Source organism: Tamandua tetradactyla, chromosome 15 (genome assembly GCF_023851605.1).
Source record: "Tamandua tetradactyla isolate mTamTet1 chromosome 15, mTamTet1.pri, whole genome shotgun sequence".
Lineage (NCBI taxonomy): Eukaryota > Metazoa > Chordata > Mammalia > Pilosa > Myrmecophagidae > Tamandua > Tamandua tetradactyla.
Genome location: NC_135341.1, coordinates 41,188,494 through 41,204,268, shown reverse-complemented (window position 1 = coordinate 41,204,268; position 15,775 = coordinate 41,188,494). Strand labels below are relative to the sequence as shown.

The window sequence follows — 15,775 nt, the reverse complement described above, 5'->3', positions numbered from 1 at the left end:
TTTGAGATTTTTTTTTTTCTCTCCACATAAGTCAAGTTCTAAAAATTGTGGAATTTTAACTGCTGTGGCCCAACAATATAGCAGTAGTGTAATCCATGCGCATTGATTTGAATTGGATTCTCGTTCCTTGGTGTGTTCCACAAATACCAACTTTGTAAGCACCAGCTGTGTGCCAGAGAGTGTTCTAGATGCTGAGGATATACAGCACGAACAAAACAGACAAAAATCCTTACCTTCATGGAATTGCCATTCTATTTGACTAAATAATAGTGAGGTGAAGTGAAAAACTTCATCTTGGATGTGCAAAAATCATTGATTCTGTCTGTAACTGGTCTACATCTTACATGTTCCCATACCCCTAATAACGAGTGGAGCTGGGGCACTTAACCAGGCCAAATGAAGGTATTTCTTGTCAGGGTGTCGGGAAAGCATATATGTCCTCCTTAGGACAGCTCAGCTTGTCCAAAGACAGGTTGTGTGGTTCTTCCCTCACCTCGGTGGAGATGTCACTGACCACCCTACTGGCCATCTCCTCGAAGTCCAAGACCGGCAAGGCTCTTGCCCAGGCCTCTCCACAAACTCTAGAACCAGTGGTCCCCAGGCTGACTTACCCCATCTTGGTTCTGGTGGGCCCTGCACATGTGAGGGCTGGCTGTGGTGTCCATCCAATGCCAGGTGTGTGCGTTCTTAAGGCAGGAGGACTTTGCCCTTTGCCAGAACTGGTCCACGGCAGGACAGTTGATTCTCAGTGCTCAGCTTCCTGGAGAATATGAGTTTCAGGAGATCAAGGATATGTCAGGTGAATAGTTTGAAAACATTATCCCTATTTCAATAGCAAGAAATGTTACAGTATTTTCCTTAGAAACCTAAGAGGAGGAAGCCTTATCTGATCACTTAGGATATTTTTGAAGAATATTAGCATTTAACCTCTCTGAAACTTCATGTTTATTTACATATCCTTGATGTCCAGATGCCACATCAAATTGGGAGGTGGAGTACTTATAGAACTTATAAAAAACATTTTTTATGATCTTGGAAATTTCATTCTTCTTAAACATTATTTCACATGATACATGTAAAACAATGTTATGTTGTCATAAAACCTAATTTATGAAACTTTAAAATATTTAATGTTCAGAAGAATCAAATATAGCGAATTTTAGCTTGCAACACACCCATTTATCTTCATTATCTTAGGAATTATTTTGCATTCACAGCTTTTATATTTGTAATTTTTTGATATGACCAATCTGAAAATACATTAAATTAAAAAGAAATTTTTAAAAAGAAGGCAAAGCTGTTATATCCTCACTCCAGGCAGTTTTTGGTTCAAAAAGTATGATTTTGCTCATTTTGTAAAGACTGAGCACATTCCATCCTGGAGTTTTGCAAGGTGAAACCTGTTTGCTGTCACTTCTCATGGCTCCTGTTATGTTTACAGCTGTATGATTTGGAAATGTCCCTAAGAACAGGAGGGTGCCTATGTCTTGGGGTGGGAGTTGGGGAGGCAGCCAGTCTCGAGGCTGTTGGGAATTATGTGCAGGTGCAGACCTGAGCTCAGGGGAGGCTGCAGCAGGCTCAGACTGGTCCCAGGGGTCAGTGCTGGGGTATGCAAGTCAAAGCTAGAAAAGATTATTTCAGGAATGTCATCTAGTGTTTATTTTCCTGGATGGAAGGAACGTGTTGTGATCTGCTAATCATACCTTAGGGGAGAAAAAGAACTAAGAATATAAGCCACTGTGGATCTTACCTTTCAAGAACTAAATATCCCAGCTTGTTAAAGATCATGAATGGATTTTATAGTGAAATCTGCCATTTAGACCCAATTAGGGGAAAGTTTGCCTGAATTCGTTAAAAGACTGCATCAAGAGCACTAAAAAAATGCCATTGCATTTCCTTCAAGTAAATAAAACCACTAGAACTAAGCCCAGCATTGTAGGACAGAGATTATTAGAGGATAAATAAGTAATGGGTACTTCGACTATCAGTGAGCCCATATCTGAAGTCTGGGAGGGTTCTTATCTAAGCACGACTTCTGAAATCATATTACTTTTTTCTTTGACTCTGCAAACAGCTTCCTCAACTCAGCCTTTGAAAATGCTCGCAGGCTTGGAATTAGTTTTGAGCCTGAATTAAGGAAGCACGGTGGGCCTGCTTCCTTAAAACAGTCATTTAAGATGATTTTATCATGGGTAGATTGCAATACTAGTGGTTAGTGGTCAAAGAAAGGGAGAGGTAAGAGGTATGGGATGTATGGGTTTTTTCTTTTTTCTTATTTCTCTGGAGTGATGCACATGTTCTAAAAATGATCATGGTGATGAATGCACAACAATGTGATGATATTGTGAACCACTGATTGTATATTTTGGACTGTGTGACGCATGAAGATATCTCAGTAAAAATATGAAAAAAAAAAGAGATGATTTTATAAGTAAACTTCTCTGGGACCCACAGAGGGCCTGTCACCCTGCTAAGCCCTCTGCCTGCAGTAGCTCACTAAATCTTTAGAGCAATCCAGTTAGTTCAGCATTATCATCATCCTCATTTTACAGATGAGCATACAGAGGCTTTGAGAGTTTAGTTTGCTTGTGGTTACATCGCTGTGAAGTAGCAGAGTTGGCACTTAAACCTAGGACCATGTGGATGCACAACGCTTGCCCATAGCCACTGTATTAAATGACCTTTGCTTTGATGAAATATATGCACAAGAAGGGAACTGGGCTCTTCCATGCTCTGTGCATGGGAGCTTGCCTTGACTTCTTGGGTTCAGCTGCTGCCTGAGGGCTGACTGCGTGACAACAGTGAATTGAGGGGGGTCTTGGGTGTTTGGATACATCCTTTAAGTGCAGGAGAGCGTTCTGGAGGTAGAATTTCAACCAGGAGATGCCCCATCGGACAGAAATGGATGAAGGCGTTCTTTAGGTCCCTGATGCCTAAATTTCTGAGCCATTTAGTCATCCCAGTATTTCTCATCATATTCTGCATTTATGTGTAAGCTGAATGAGTCAGGGGACCTCAGGAGAAAGACCTAGAGTGTAAGAAAAGAAGAGTGGACAGAGACCAAAGGAAATCAGTGGGCAAGGGTTTGATGAGGAAAGAACCCAGATAGACTGGATCTGGGCAAAGGGCTGTGCAGATCAGAAGAGAACACAGGGGTGACTGATGTAGTGTGTTGTCAAAGGGGCTCTTGGGTACAGCGTACCCATCTTTAGCTTGGTGCACTTGATTAGGGGCCAGACGTGGTTTTCCAGATCAGTCAAAGTTAGTTGATCCAGTCAGAGGCCATGACATTCCTGGCAGTGGGAGAACATTGCCTTCTCTGTGCCTGTGACATTAAGAGAGTCTGGGTTTTGTGAACTGTGCTGTAGGGGTAATTCCGGTGTCACCTGCATTGGTTATAGCCATGTCTATACTACCAAACAGGGATTCCTTACCAAAAGGGCTTTTGGATAGAAATCTGCCTTTTTTCCACTGGTCATCCTAGACCAAGGGTGATATCTGGTGATGCCCGACATGCCACCTGTCTCCTCAATTCAGAGGAGAATGAAGAGCGCTCTGATGTACCAGGTACACTACGCCCTAATTTGCACGAAGTTGTGTGTGCTAAGGGGCCTCAGTGCAGAGCCGGAACCCTGGATTTCAGAGGGCTAAACTTTATTCTGTCATCGCAGACACTACTTGGGTCTCCTTAGCTCTTTCATCTCACAAGAGTTATCTCTTCTCTCTCCCAAATGTTCTCTTAAATTTCTGTCCCCTAACTCTGGCGCCCTTCATATTCCTTCTCTTTTACTTCCCCTTCCCTCCCTAGTCTTTCTCTTTTTTTCCTTTCACTGAGAGTTTCACTTGCTCCTATGGTTTCCAGGGGCACTTCCATGCCTCTTAACACTTGGTGATATGAGATGCTCATTTATGGAGTATGTGCTGTGTACCAGCACTCTTCTCACGACCCTCCTTCCATCCTTCCCACCATAACACTAAGCAGAGTCTCAGGGCAGTCGTCCGGCTGGTGAGTGGGGGATCTGAGATTCAAACTCAGGCCCAGGTGTCCTCGTAGCCTGTGTTCTTACCCCCAGTCAGTGGTCCTCATCCTTTCTATCCCACCCATGAGGTGCCTGTTAGTAGGCAGATTCTACTGCAGAGATCCTGGCTTGCCAGGTCTATTGGAACGAGCCCCAGGCATCCCAGGGGTACTGATGCAGCCGGCTGGGTGCTGGTCTGTGGCTGGGCAGTTGGCCTCACCACTCACACTTCTATACCTTCATCTGGACCCCCATCTCTCTGGCCTTTTTCCTGAACCATAGACCTGCCTGGTCTAGTACAGCAGCTACTGGCCACATGTAGTTATTGAGCACATGAAATGTGGCTAATATGACTTAGGAACTGAGTTATTAATTTTATTTCATTTCAGTTAATTAGAATTTAAATAGCCTCATGTGGCTAGTGGCTGCTAGTACTGCACAGTGCAGGTAAGTGTCCATTTCCTGAATGTTTTCTAACCAGAGTTCACTTACTAATAAGAAATGATCGGTGACATTTCTAATTTTTACTACTTTGTACATTTCAAAAGCAATATAGTCATATTGCAAAGAAATACACATGAGAGGGAAAAATTACCTAATTTTTTTCTGCTGTACTGTCTCTCCTTTCCTTCAGTGACTCCCATTTACCCTGCTGGTCGGCATTCTGAAGTAGCTCCACACCTCTTTTTATTGTTTTTTAAAAGTTCTTTTTCTTTGTTTCATTTTTAATAGTTTCTATTGCTATACCTTTAAATTCACTTTTGCTTTTTTCCAGTGATGTGTAATTGATGATTAACCCAATCTAGTGTACTTTTCATCTCAGACATTTTGGGTTTTATTTTTAGAAGTTCAATTTGGGTCTTTTTATATCTTCCATTTCACTGTTAGCTTTTTGGACATGTGGAACACAGTAACAGTCTTTTATGTCCTTCTCTGCTAATTCTAACATCTGTGTCAGATCTGGGTGGATTTCCATAGATTGATTGCTTTCTTCATTACGGGCCATGCTTTCCTACCTCTTTACATGCCTGATAATTTTTAATTGAATGCCAGATATTGTGAATTTTACCTTATGGAGTCCTTTATATATTTGTGTTCCTTTATTCTTTTCGAGCTTTGTTCTGGGATGCAGTTATTTGGAAAAGGTGATCCTTTCCAGTCTTGCTTTTACGATTTGATAGGCAAGTTCAGAGCAGAGCTCAGTCTAAGTCTAATTATTCCTCACTCCCAGAGCAAAACCGTCTTGAGTATTTTACTCAATAGCTTGTAAACCTTGAGTTTCCCCAGTCTCGCTGGTGGGAATAGGCACCGTGTCCAGCCCTGTGTGAGCACCAGGCAGCTGTCACTGGACTCCTTCCTGACGTTTTGTCCCCCTTGGCTGGTTTTCCGACACGTATGTATGTACCGATCGGAATTCTGCAGTATACTTGAAGGGGACTCGCTCCAGGTCTCCCGGGTTTTCTCTTCTCGCACCCAGATGATAATGGCGTAGAGGGAATGGGAAGCAAAAGAGAGTGGAGTTGCGGAACTGTAAGAAGAAAAGCCTTGGGAGTAGCAGTAGCAAGCATGAAGAGATTTGGAGTGTGGGTTGGTGCTGCTCGAAGTGTCCTCAGACCATTACTGGTCCAAGATGAGATAAGCACGGAAATTCAGAGTGGTTTGTAATTTCCGTTAACAGTTTGACAGAGTAACTTTGTGTCAGTTGAATTGGCTAACAACTACAGTCCGGGCTTGGATTTTATGTTTCTTTTTTCTACTAATTTTTTATTCTCTTTTACAAGAAAATAAGTCAGATGGAAATTAAAAACAAAGCCCCACAAACCTGGCCTTTTAGTACTGATAAATTGAAAAGGAAGTAGTGGCCTGGAGGATTTGAGAGATAGGAGATGGTGTGGGAGGTGGAGCTGGAAACGGATATGATTTTTAGCTCAGGGCGGTTTCGGTTGCAGAAACTGAAGACACTGAAGGGTGCTGGTGAAGTGATTCCCGCCAGCTGCCTGGTTTCGGGTGGCACTGTGCTCGCTTCCTCACCGCAATCCCTGATTTTGTCCCCTGCACAACTCTTTCCCAGTTACCTGGAGGTGTTAGGGGATGGGCCAAGGTCTCATGTCTGGGAAGTGGCAAGCCAAGGAGAACCCGGGCTGAGCACTTTCCCACTTCCTGCCTTTCTGCCTGGCCCCTCGGGAGCAGCACACAGAGGGCTGGGGATTGCTCAGGTGGGCATGGATGGCCCTGGGGGCTCACCGAGGCTGCATGAACCTGGACTTTTTAATTAATTAATTAATTTAGTATGCTGTATGGTAGGGTCACATTTTATTATTTTTCCATGTGAGTATCCTGTTATTGCAGCACCATTTGTTGAATTTTTGTTTGTTTGCTTGTTTTCCTTGTTTGTTTTGGGGGAAGCACATGGACCAGGAATCGAACCAGGTCTTCCACATGGCAGGCGAGAATTTTACCACTGAACGACCCTTGCCAACCCCCCCGCCCCACCAGACTTCTTTTATTTGAGCTGGGCCAATTTGAGTAGTTTCTTTCTGTTGTTTTGTTATTAATAATCCTCTTTTTTTTGGCATGGGTAGGTTCTGGGAATCGGGCCCGGGTCTCTGGCATGGCAAGTGAGAACTCTGCCACTGAGCCACCGCTGCTGCATCACCCAGTAATACTTTTTAAAATAGCCTATTCTGGAAAAAGCTGTTTGAAGAAGTAGAAGAGGTGGAACTTTTTTGCCATAATTCCAGTGTTCTGTTGCTGCACGGTCCAGTACTGGTAGGTGGGTCTCCCACGATAGGTGACTCACAGGTACTTGAAATGCAGCTAGTGTGACTGAGGCACTGAATCTTTAATGCCATTTAATTTTATTTAATTTAAATTTACATATAAATAGCTGCATGTTGCCAGTGGGCACCGCGGCCAGCATGGGTGGAATGAAGTTACTGATGGGAACAGCACCAGAAAACATAGTCTAAATGATGGCCGCTTTTTTCCCTTCCTTTTCTCTGAAACTGCTCTCATTGTCGGGAAAACCTTGTATATTTTACTTTTCAGGGAGATATCTTGGAACTGTAATTTGTGGTCCAGTCATAGCATCTAAGGGCCAATTACTTTTCCAAAATAGAGTATAAGTCATTTCTATTTCCAGACAGAATGAGCATTGGCATTGGAGTATTGAAAATTTAGATTTGTCAGATTAAATGGCTGACCTCTCTCTGTGACACCCTCAGTTGCTGCTTCTTCATCAAGCTACACAGGCTTTAAATTTTAGCACATGCATTTTTCTCATTTCAACTGAAGGTCCCCTGAAGGCGAATAAAATATTCATTCTCTACACTCCATATGCGGAGTGTCTCTTTGGTGTGGATTTTCCATGAGTCAGTATGTGCCCTTATTAGTCAATATTTTATAAACTGTTGTAGGAGGCAAGTAAAAAGTGACTTTGACTCCAGTGTTCTAATAACTTTGTAAGACACATTTCTGCCCTGGGAAAACTGTTTGGTGTATTAGTGTACACACCAGCAGCTATTCCCTGGTGGGGGGATTCTTCTGCTAGAAGCAGGACAGTTCCAAAACCGGGATTTAAAGGATAGAACATTAATGCTCCCCTCCCCCACCAACAGTTTTACATCTGATGCTAATTGTGCAGGGATGGCTAAAGTCTCGGCACTTTTGTTTGACCAAGATGAGCGGTATGGAGTGGAAATGCTGGTCAGAGACAAGCCTAAGGCAGAGCCTTACGCAAAGTGCATTCCCTGCACTGGCACCACCAGTACCATCTGGGAATTTATCAGAAATGAAAATACCAAACCCCATCCCAGACCTTCTAAATCAGAAACTGGGGATGGGGCCCAGCAATCTGTGCTTGCTGATGCAGGAACCTAATTTGTAGGTGTTCATTCCATTCTGTCCTCTGGGTGAGCTCTGCCAGGGCTGCAGCTACTTCCCAGCGGTCATCCACGTAGGTGAAGAAGTGAATGAGGATGAGGAAATTGATCCCCACTGAAGGTGGTAGAGTGGGGGAAGGTTTGGGAAGACCGAGAAATCCACTCTATTCCCCCTGGTCTTAGAGATCTTCCTTTTGGAACTGATACAGAGAGGAAGACCGAATAGTATGGTGGAAAGTATGCTGACTCTGGACCTGAGATGTTTGGGTTTTAATCTCAGCTCTTATTACTGTTAGCCACATAGACAAGTTTGCCTGGCCTCCTCAGCTTCTGTCTCCCCATCTATAAAATAAAGATGTATCAAAACTCCACCACAGTGTTGTAAGTGAGATTCAACTGCCTCAAGTGCAGATTCACATCATTACAAGATTCATTCCACGACCAAGCCACCCTCGGCCTCAACTGAGCGTGGGGTTGTGGTGTCCCCATCTTCCTGGCCCTGGTTGTGGTTTGCTGCTACCTGCTGGGAGTTGGCTGTTCCAACTTAGATGTCAACGAAGACGATTCTGGATCCTGTACGTGATTGGAACATGCATTACAGCGGCAGTGATTATAGGAATTTCCAGGTTAGTTGGGTGTCTATTTCATTGGCCAGATCTGAAAAGAATCAACCTGATGAATACGTTCTCTCTATCCCCTTACTTTTCAATAGGAGGCATTTTTGCTGTTTTCCTGCTTTGCCTCACTCCCTCCTCGATGCCCATCCCTCTTCTCCAAAGAAGATACAATTTTTTTTTTCTTTCGCATGAGCAGGCACCAGGAATCAAACCCGGGTCTCCGGCATGGCAGGCGAGAACTCTGCCACTGAGCCAACGTGACCCACCCTAGGCATATTTTTTAAAATTAATTTTTAAATTAAAAAAATATATATATATGATCATTCCGTTCTACATATATAATCAATAATTCACAATATCATCACATAGTTGCATATTCATCATCATGATCATTTCTTAGAACATTTGCATCAATTCTGACCAAGAAATAAAAAGACAACAAAAAAAATTCATACATACTATACCCCTTACCCCTCCCTTTCATTGATCACTACCTTTTCAATCTACTAAATTCATTTTAACATTTGTTCCCCCTATTATTTTTTTTTATGCTGTATGTTTTACTCGTCTGTTGATAAGGTAGATAAAAGGAGCAATCAGACACAAGGTTTTCACAATCACACAGTCACATTGTGAAAGCTATATCATTATACAATCATAGAAGACACAAATTTTGACCTATGTCTGTTTGGAAGATGGGAGCCAGTCAACAGTCAAATTGTATCCAAATTTGTGTCATCACAATTGTCATGACAATTGAGATTTAATGTAAGTAGAGTGCCTATTCTATAGAAAGTGCCTTAAAAAGTAACAGTTCTCTTTCTCCAAGTAGGAAGAGAGAAACTGGATCCCACACATAGGTGTGTATTCAGCAAGCGTTTAATAGTGCTTGGAGGCCCCACAACCCAGTGGAACAAGTGTGTACTGCAGAGTCAGACAAACCTGGGTTCCCATCCTATGCACCTACTGCCTGGGTTAGGCTCCCCGAGCCTCATTTCCTCCCGGAGATGATAACATTTAACTCCCAAGTAGTGTGTTTGCATGAAGAGAAAGGGAAACCCAGAAAATTGGAAGCCATCTTAGGGCATCATTTCCTGTAAGTCCCAAGAATAATCAATTCCCATATCCTTGGACTGTTCCATGATATTGACATATAAAATATTTTATTTCTTCCTAACTCTTTGGTGAGCCCTTTCCATGTTCACTGAAACCTAGAGTAGGTGACAGGGAATGACTTTGTGGACTTCTCTATAAAATCATGTGGCAGTACAGGGATGGGGTGGGGTGGGGTGGGGTGGGGAGGTGGCTGATGATGTACTGACATGTAGCAGTGCTTTTCAATTTTATTTTATTTACAAATGCTCCAAATATAGTACCTGAGACATGGAAGGCACTCAGTAGATGTCAATTTTTCCCTCTCATTCTAACAAAATACAGACTAATAGGTTTGAGTGTGGGATCTGGATTTTAAACTCAGGTGGCCTTTTAAACTGAAGTGAAAACTGGAGTTTGAGTCTTCCAGGGCAGACTGAGGCCCCGTCCTCAGGGGTCTGTAGGGGAGTTAATTGTTTTTCTTGGAATAAAGGTGTAGCAGATGCAGCTACTGAGTCCTTGGCTACTGTTGTGTACACGTGGGATTCCAGCTTTGAGAGCTGGAGGCAGGAGGGTTTGCCAACGGGGCAGTTTTTTAAATGATGATCAAACTAATACCTGCTCATCATTAAAAGTTTGTGGAAATGTAGGAAAATATAAAGAAGCAAACAAACCACCACCCCCTCCATCTGTGTCCACTGAGATGCACTGTAACTCTTGGGCAGATTTCCTCTATACTCTTTTTCTACTTTGAATTTCTTCTTTATATATTTAGATCATATGGCATATACGGTTTTTACATCTGGGTTTTTTTTTTTTTTAACTTCTCACATTATAATAAGGGTATTCTTTAAGAAATGTAAAAATTTTGTTTTTCCACATTATAATGCACGTAATTCTAGGAAAATTTAATATTGAAATGTATGAAGTAAAAAGTGAAATTTTATTTTAATACTGTCTAATATTAGAAAAATTTTTAAAAGGTTGACTTGTATAAAGTACAAAGTGAAATTTTTAAAAATAAAACCTGCCAGTGCTTCATAATAGTGTATTGGAAAATTTTTAAAAAGAAATTTATAGAATAGTAAGTGAAATTTCACAGTAATACTATCTACTACTGCTAACCATTGTTAGTTTCACTGTGCAATCTTCCTGTTTTTTTTTCCCCTTTTGCATGCCAGTGGTGTGTGTATGTTTGTGGAAATTACTGAAATGGAATTGAACTAAGAATACTATTGTTCAGCTTGTTTTTTTTTTTTCTTTCCAGTTACCCATATATTGTGGGTATCCTTCTATAGTATAAGCATTTTCCAATATCATTGAAACACTGTTATTTTAAATGGCTACATAACAGTCCATCATTTAGATGTGTCCTGCTTTGTGCAACTGTTCTTCGAAGGCTGCCATTTGGGATCTAAGTAAATATTTATCCACATTTCTGATTCTCTCTCTAAACTAAGTTCCAGACACTACCACTGGGTCCGAAAGTAAGCATTTTAAAGTACCCCCTCTGGTGAGAGTTATCATTTTACACCCCCAGCAGCAGCAGCTTACAGATATATGCAGTGACAGGCAACTGCAAACTTACAAAAAAAAAAAAAAACCAAAAAAACTTGGTGTCATTAGTGAAAAAACTTGTTTTAATTTGGGTTTCTTAGAATACAGGGGTTAAACGTTTTTGCATATTTAATGATCTTCCTCTGTGATTTTTAGGACAGAAGTAATCTATTAATACAACAGATTGGTTCCCAGGTGGGCCAGAAGCCCGTGCTGGGGGGAGGGCCTGTACCGTTGCCACGTGGCCTCCTCGCCCCCTCTAGTGGCCACATCTAGGGCTGCAGCGTGGAGGCCCTCCCAGTAGGCCTTGCATGTGATCCTCGTGTCAGAAACCGTCATCCTGTGGGAATTCCAAGAAGGGAGCAGAGACACAAGGGACCTTTGCTAGTGGGGCTGGACCTGGTCCTCATTTGTGGGCAAACAGTGTGAATTGTGTTTCTTTTCTGGTTGTGCAGTGCCTCTAGGGGTGGGCAGTTTGTGTCCTTCCGGTCTCCTTGCCCTCTGAGGAATGGGAATGAGATGGCATCTTTTTGTGGTTTAAATTTCCATTATCCTGATGGCTAGTGGGGATGACTACATTTTGAAATGGTTCCTGCCCAGGCTTTAACAGCTTTTCTCTTCTCTGCACCTTCCGCTCTTATCCCTTGCTCATTTTTCCCACTGGATGACTTGTCTTTTTCTTACTGATGTGCTGGTGTTCTTATGTTTTAGATATGGATACCCTGCTAAAAACTAATACCTTGCTAAATGTCTTGTAGTCATCTCCAGATCCTTGGCTTGTCTTTCCTCCCCCTGCCCCCTCCTTCAGCTCCATATTTATTGTACAATATTGCACATGGCCAAACCCTTATATTCTGAAGCTAAATGAAATTGCATTTTTATCCTCAAGGGATGTAGCATATACTCAGAGTATTACAAAATTCTACAGGAAACTGTAGGAGGTTCAGGGAGACACCAAGACCTCGGTGGATCAGGCAGCAACAGGCACTACAGCAAAGAAGGGCTTGCCTGGGCCCTGGAGAAGGGCGGGACTGTCCAGATAAGTACAGTTCAGAGGCACAAAGACAGGTGGTCAGCCCGAGAGCCGCTGCTGTTCCTTTCTTAACCTCAGCCTCCTTCCGGCCCCCTGTCTGCGGCCGTCCTCGCCAGGGCCGGGAGCTGCCCTCCCGCTTCCCCTCTCTCCCGAGTTTTCTGCACCAACGCCCTCATCCTCTGACCCTGTCTCTCCATCTCCTCCTGCAGGGGGACTTGACCTGTCTGCAGTTTTGGACTTTTAAACAGTCTTTTCTTTTAAACTTTGTTGTACAAAAGTTTAATTTTTTTATGTCACACTGATCAAGCCTTACCCTTATAAGGTGCACTTTGTCTTACCCAAGAAATACTTTTCCAAAGACAAACATAGTCGTCTGTATTTTCTTATTAATAGTTTTTGTTTTTCACATTTAGGTCTTTAGTCCATCTGGAGTTTTTTATATTAACTTTTTATTTTATGGGTTTTTTCCGCTGTAGTGCTGTCAGGGTCTTCTCTGAGATCAGACGAATATTCATGGCTGTTCCTTCTCCCACCTGCCTCGCCCTGCTTTGCCTGACTTGGGGCATCACGAGGCAGGGCGGTCAGTATTTGCCTAGTGGGTTTCTCTGCGTCTCGAGCACCATTCATGTTTGTGATGTTGGTGATTTTGCTTTCATATTTTGATATTGTCCATGTTTAGAATCCATTGCTTTTGGAAATCCCACGGAGTCTGTTGAGTGTTCTGTCCCTGGCATTGGAAATGCTCTCAGGTCTGTGAGCGCTGCTGAGTAGCTGACCCAGAGACTGCCATAAACCTGCTCCTGCTGACCTGGAACGGGCTTCCCTTGAACGTCTCCTTTCTCTTCTGCGTTCCGCTGGCTTGTGGCTGCTCCCTGTGTCTTCTCTCTGTGTCCAACTCCCTTTGCCTAAAAGGACTTCAGCCATATGGGATTAGGGCAACCCCTTGTGCAGTGTGTCTACACCTTAACTAATAACATCTTCAAAAGTCCTGCTTCCAAATAGGTTCACACCACAGGACCAGGGGTTCGGACCTGAACATGCCTTTACTGGGGAACATGATTCAATCCCCAGCACCATTCTTCTCCATCTCTTTTCACTGCACACTAACATTTCCTTTCTACCCTGTCTGTGTTTTTTCCTTAGGCCGGAAGTTGAGGGGAAAAGCCTTTTATTTTGTCAATGGCAAAGTGTTTTGTGAGGAAGACTTCCTGGTGAGTATGCAGCCATGCCTCCCTTGCCCCCAGCCCTGACCAGACTCAGAAGGAAAGAGGATGAAGAGAGGCTGCGAGCAGAAAGAAGAGGGTGGTCTCTTGTGCTTGCCAGTGGCCTTAGGAAGCTGTACTGCCTGAGAGGGGCCCTGGCTTTTTTTCCGTAGGTGCATGGGGGATAGGCCAGGTTCCTGAGGCAAATGACAAACTGTAGAGCTTTGTACTTCTAGGGTCATTCACCTGTCTTCTCATTGCTTTCCCCAATTCTGCCTCTTCCACTGATCTCTTAAACCCTGGTGTCCTCTCCCCATCCCTGGACTGGGCCCTGGGCCCTTTTCCTTTTTCATCCTGCCTGCTCTCCCTGGAATCCAGCCTTGCCCATGAATTGAAAGTCCTTCCATGTAACCAGTGACTCCCAGATCTGAGCTCCAGCCCTCCCAGCACATTTGAGAACCAGCTACTGACATCTCGCTGCCCACCAGTCATGTCCCCGGGCTGTCCCCCAGCCCTCACACTCCACTTGTCTGAAGCAGAAAGCATCATCATATTTTCTTTATCTCTGAGATTGACCTCTATTCCCAGGCCCCTCCCCCCATGCTAGAATCTTGGGCTTCATGCCGTACCTGTCCTCCTTTCACATCTCTCCCTGAATGCAGACAAGCATCAAGCCTTGTGCACTGGGCTCTCCGTGTGTCTACTTAACTGACAACTTCATCATGGCTCTACCTGACAAGCATAACAGCCTCACCCACACTCCTGCATGAGGAGGCCATACACAATGTGGATCTGACCTGCTTAGGCCCCAGTATCTCCAGGGGTAAAAACAGGCTTGGGAGCACTCTGAGATCTGACTCCCTCTATAGCCTTGTGTCTCTTGCTCATTCTCTGTGGCTTGCCATGTTCTGTCTACCCCATGTAATTTCACGTCCTTCATGCCTTTGCTTGTGCCATTTCCCCTGCTTAGAATGTCTCCACCCCTTTCTTTGCCCAGATAACTCGGACAGCCCTCCTTGTCCCTGCTTGTTTCCATGATCACATACCTTTCCTCTGTGCTGCCACCTGGCCCGGGGCTTGCCCTGGTAGAGCAGTTAGCACACTGCTTCAGCGCCGCTTACAGGTCTTCCTCCTCCACTTAACTGTCAACTCCTAGTGTGGGCAGAAGATGCTTCTTCACTTTTACATCTTAAGAGCATAGTATACACCAAGTGGGGGGGGGGGGGTGCTTGGGAAATGGTAGTTGAGCTAACCTGTTACTGTAAGTGTCTGCCATCTCCCAGATGTGAGACCCAGTGATGGGCCAGCTTCTTTGCAGATGTACAGTGCCCTCTCCTCCCCACCTTGGAGGAAAGTTTTATTTGGTTTTCACGGAAAAGAATTGATTCATTATAACTCTTGAACCCAAACTCACTGAAGCAAAAAGGAAATTCATTCCAGCAATGCCAACAGGAGTCATTAGCTCTTCAGTTCTTGGTTCTGCCTTCCAAAGTGTTAACCTTGGTCTCAGGCACTGTGTGATGGCCAGAGAGTGGTAACACTCCAGAGTTTGTATTCTCAGTTCCCGATCTGAGGAGTGAAAAGTGCCTGTCTTGCTTTCAGAAGCCGTAGCAGAAGTCTCCTGAAATCTCATTGGCTCTTGTTGGGTCATATGCCCATCCCTGGACAAATCATTGCTGCCAGAGGAATGGGATGCTCTGATTGGCTGCTGTGAATCACATGCCCCACCTTGAAACTGGCATGAGGTCAGCCCCACAGGAATCATGGGATCACAAGATGGAGGTTGTGGAGGTTGGATCCCAAATGAAGAGAATTAATTCCACAGGAATAAGGAGTAGATGCTGGACAGTAGAAACCTACACCTACGTGGTGTAGAATTGCAGAAAATTTTCCCTATTTATTTTTTTTAATCCGTCTCCCTTTCCATTATGTTGTCCCTTGTTTGCAACATCTAAGCTTTTATTACCTTCCAGTGTGTAGTACCTAGTATGTTTTCTGAAGAGAGTTACCCATTTTTTTCAAAACTCCAGCTGTGGGTATTTTTTGCCTGTGTTATGGTAAGATAAGGTACATAGTATTTCTCAAGTTTCTTTGAAGCTAAGTATGAAAGGCACTGGAGTTGAGAGCAGAACCAGACTTGAATTTGAATCCTGACTTGACCCCTTTTAACCTGTGTGTCCTTGAGAAGGTCACCTAACCTCTCTGAGCTTCTATTTGCTTCCATTTGAGAAATGGGGATGGAAATACATACTTTGCAAAACTGTTTTAAGGATTAGAGCAGTGGCCGTTAAAATTAAAGTGCCCTATCTCCTGGAGGGCTTGTGTAAACATAGTGTGAGGGCCTGCATCAGTCAGAGTTCTAAGGAAACAGAAC

At 43.6% G+C, this 15,775-nt stretch overlaps 1 protein-coding gene and 1 long non-coding RNA gene across 3 annotated transcripts in view; one reads left to right on the top strand and one right to left on the bottom strand.

The window, feature by feature from the left end:
- LIMD1 (LIM domain containing 1) overlaps positions 1-15,775 on the top strand; it is an 88,542-nt gene that overhangs the window by 59,111 nt on the left and 13,656 nt on the right. For both annotated transcript variants that reach the window (XM_077129569.1, XM_077129570.1), the window contains exon 3: positions 13,343-13,410. In XM_077129569.1, coding sequence (XP_076985684.1) covers positions 13,343-13,410 — 68 coding nt within the window. The remainder of the gene's footprint in view (positions 1-13,342; positions 13,411-15,775) is intronic.
- Positions 25-15,052, bottom strand: LOC143657311 (uncharacterized). Its single transcript, XR_013162798.1, has 3 exons — positions 14,655-15,052; positions 14,448-14,553; positions 25-760 (listed from the first exon to the last, which is right to left on the bottom strand). It is a non-coding gene; the product is annotated as an uncharacterized LOC143657311 (long non-coding RNA).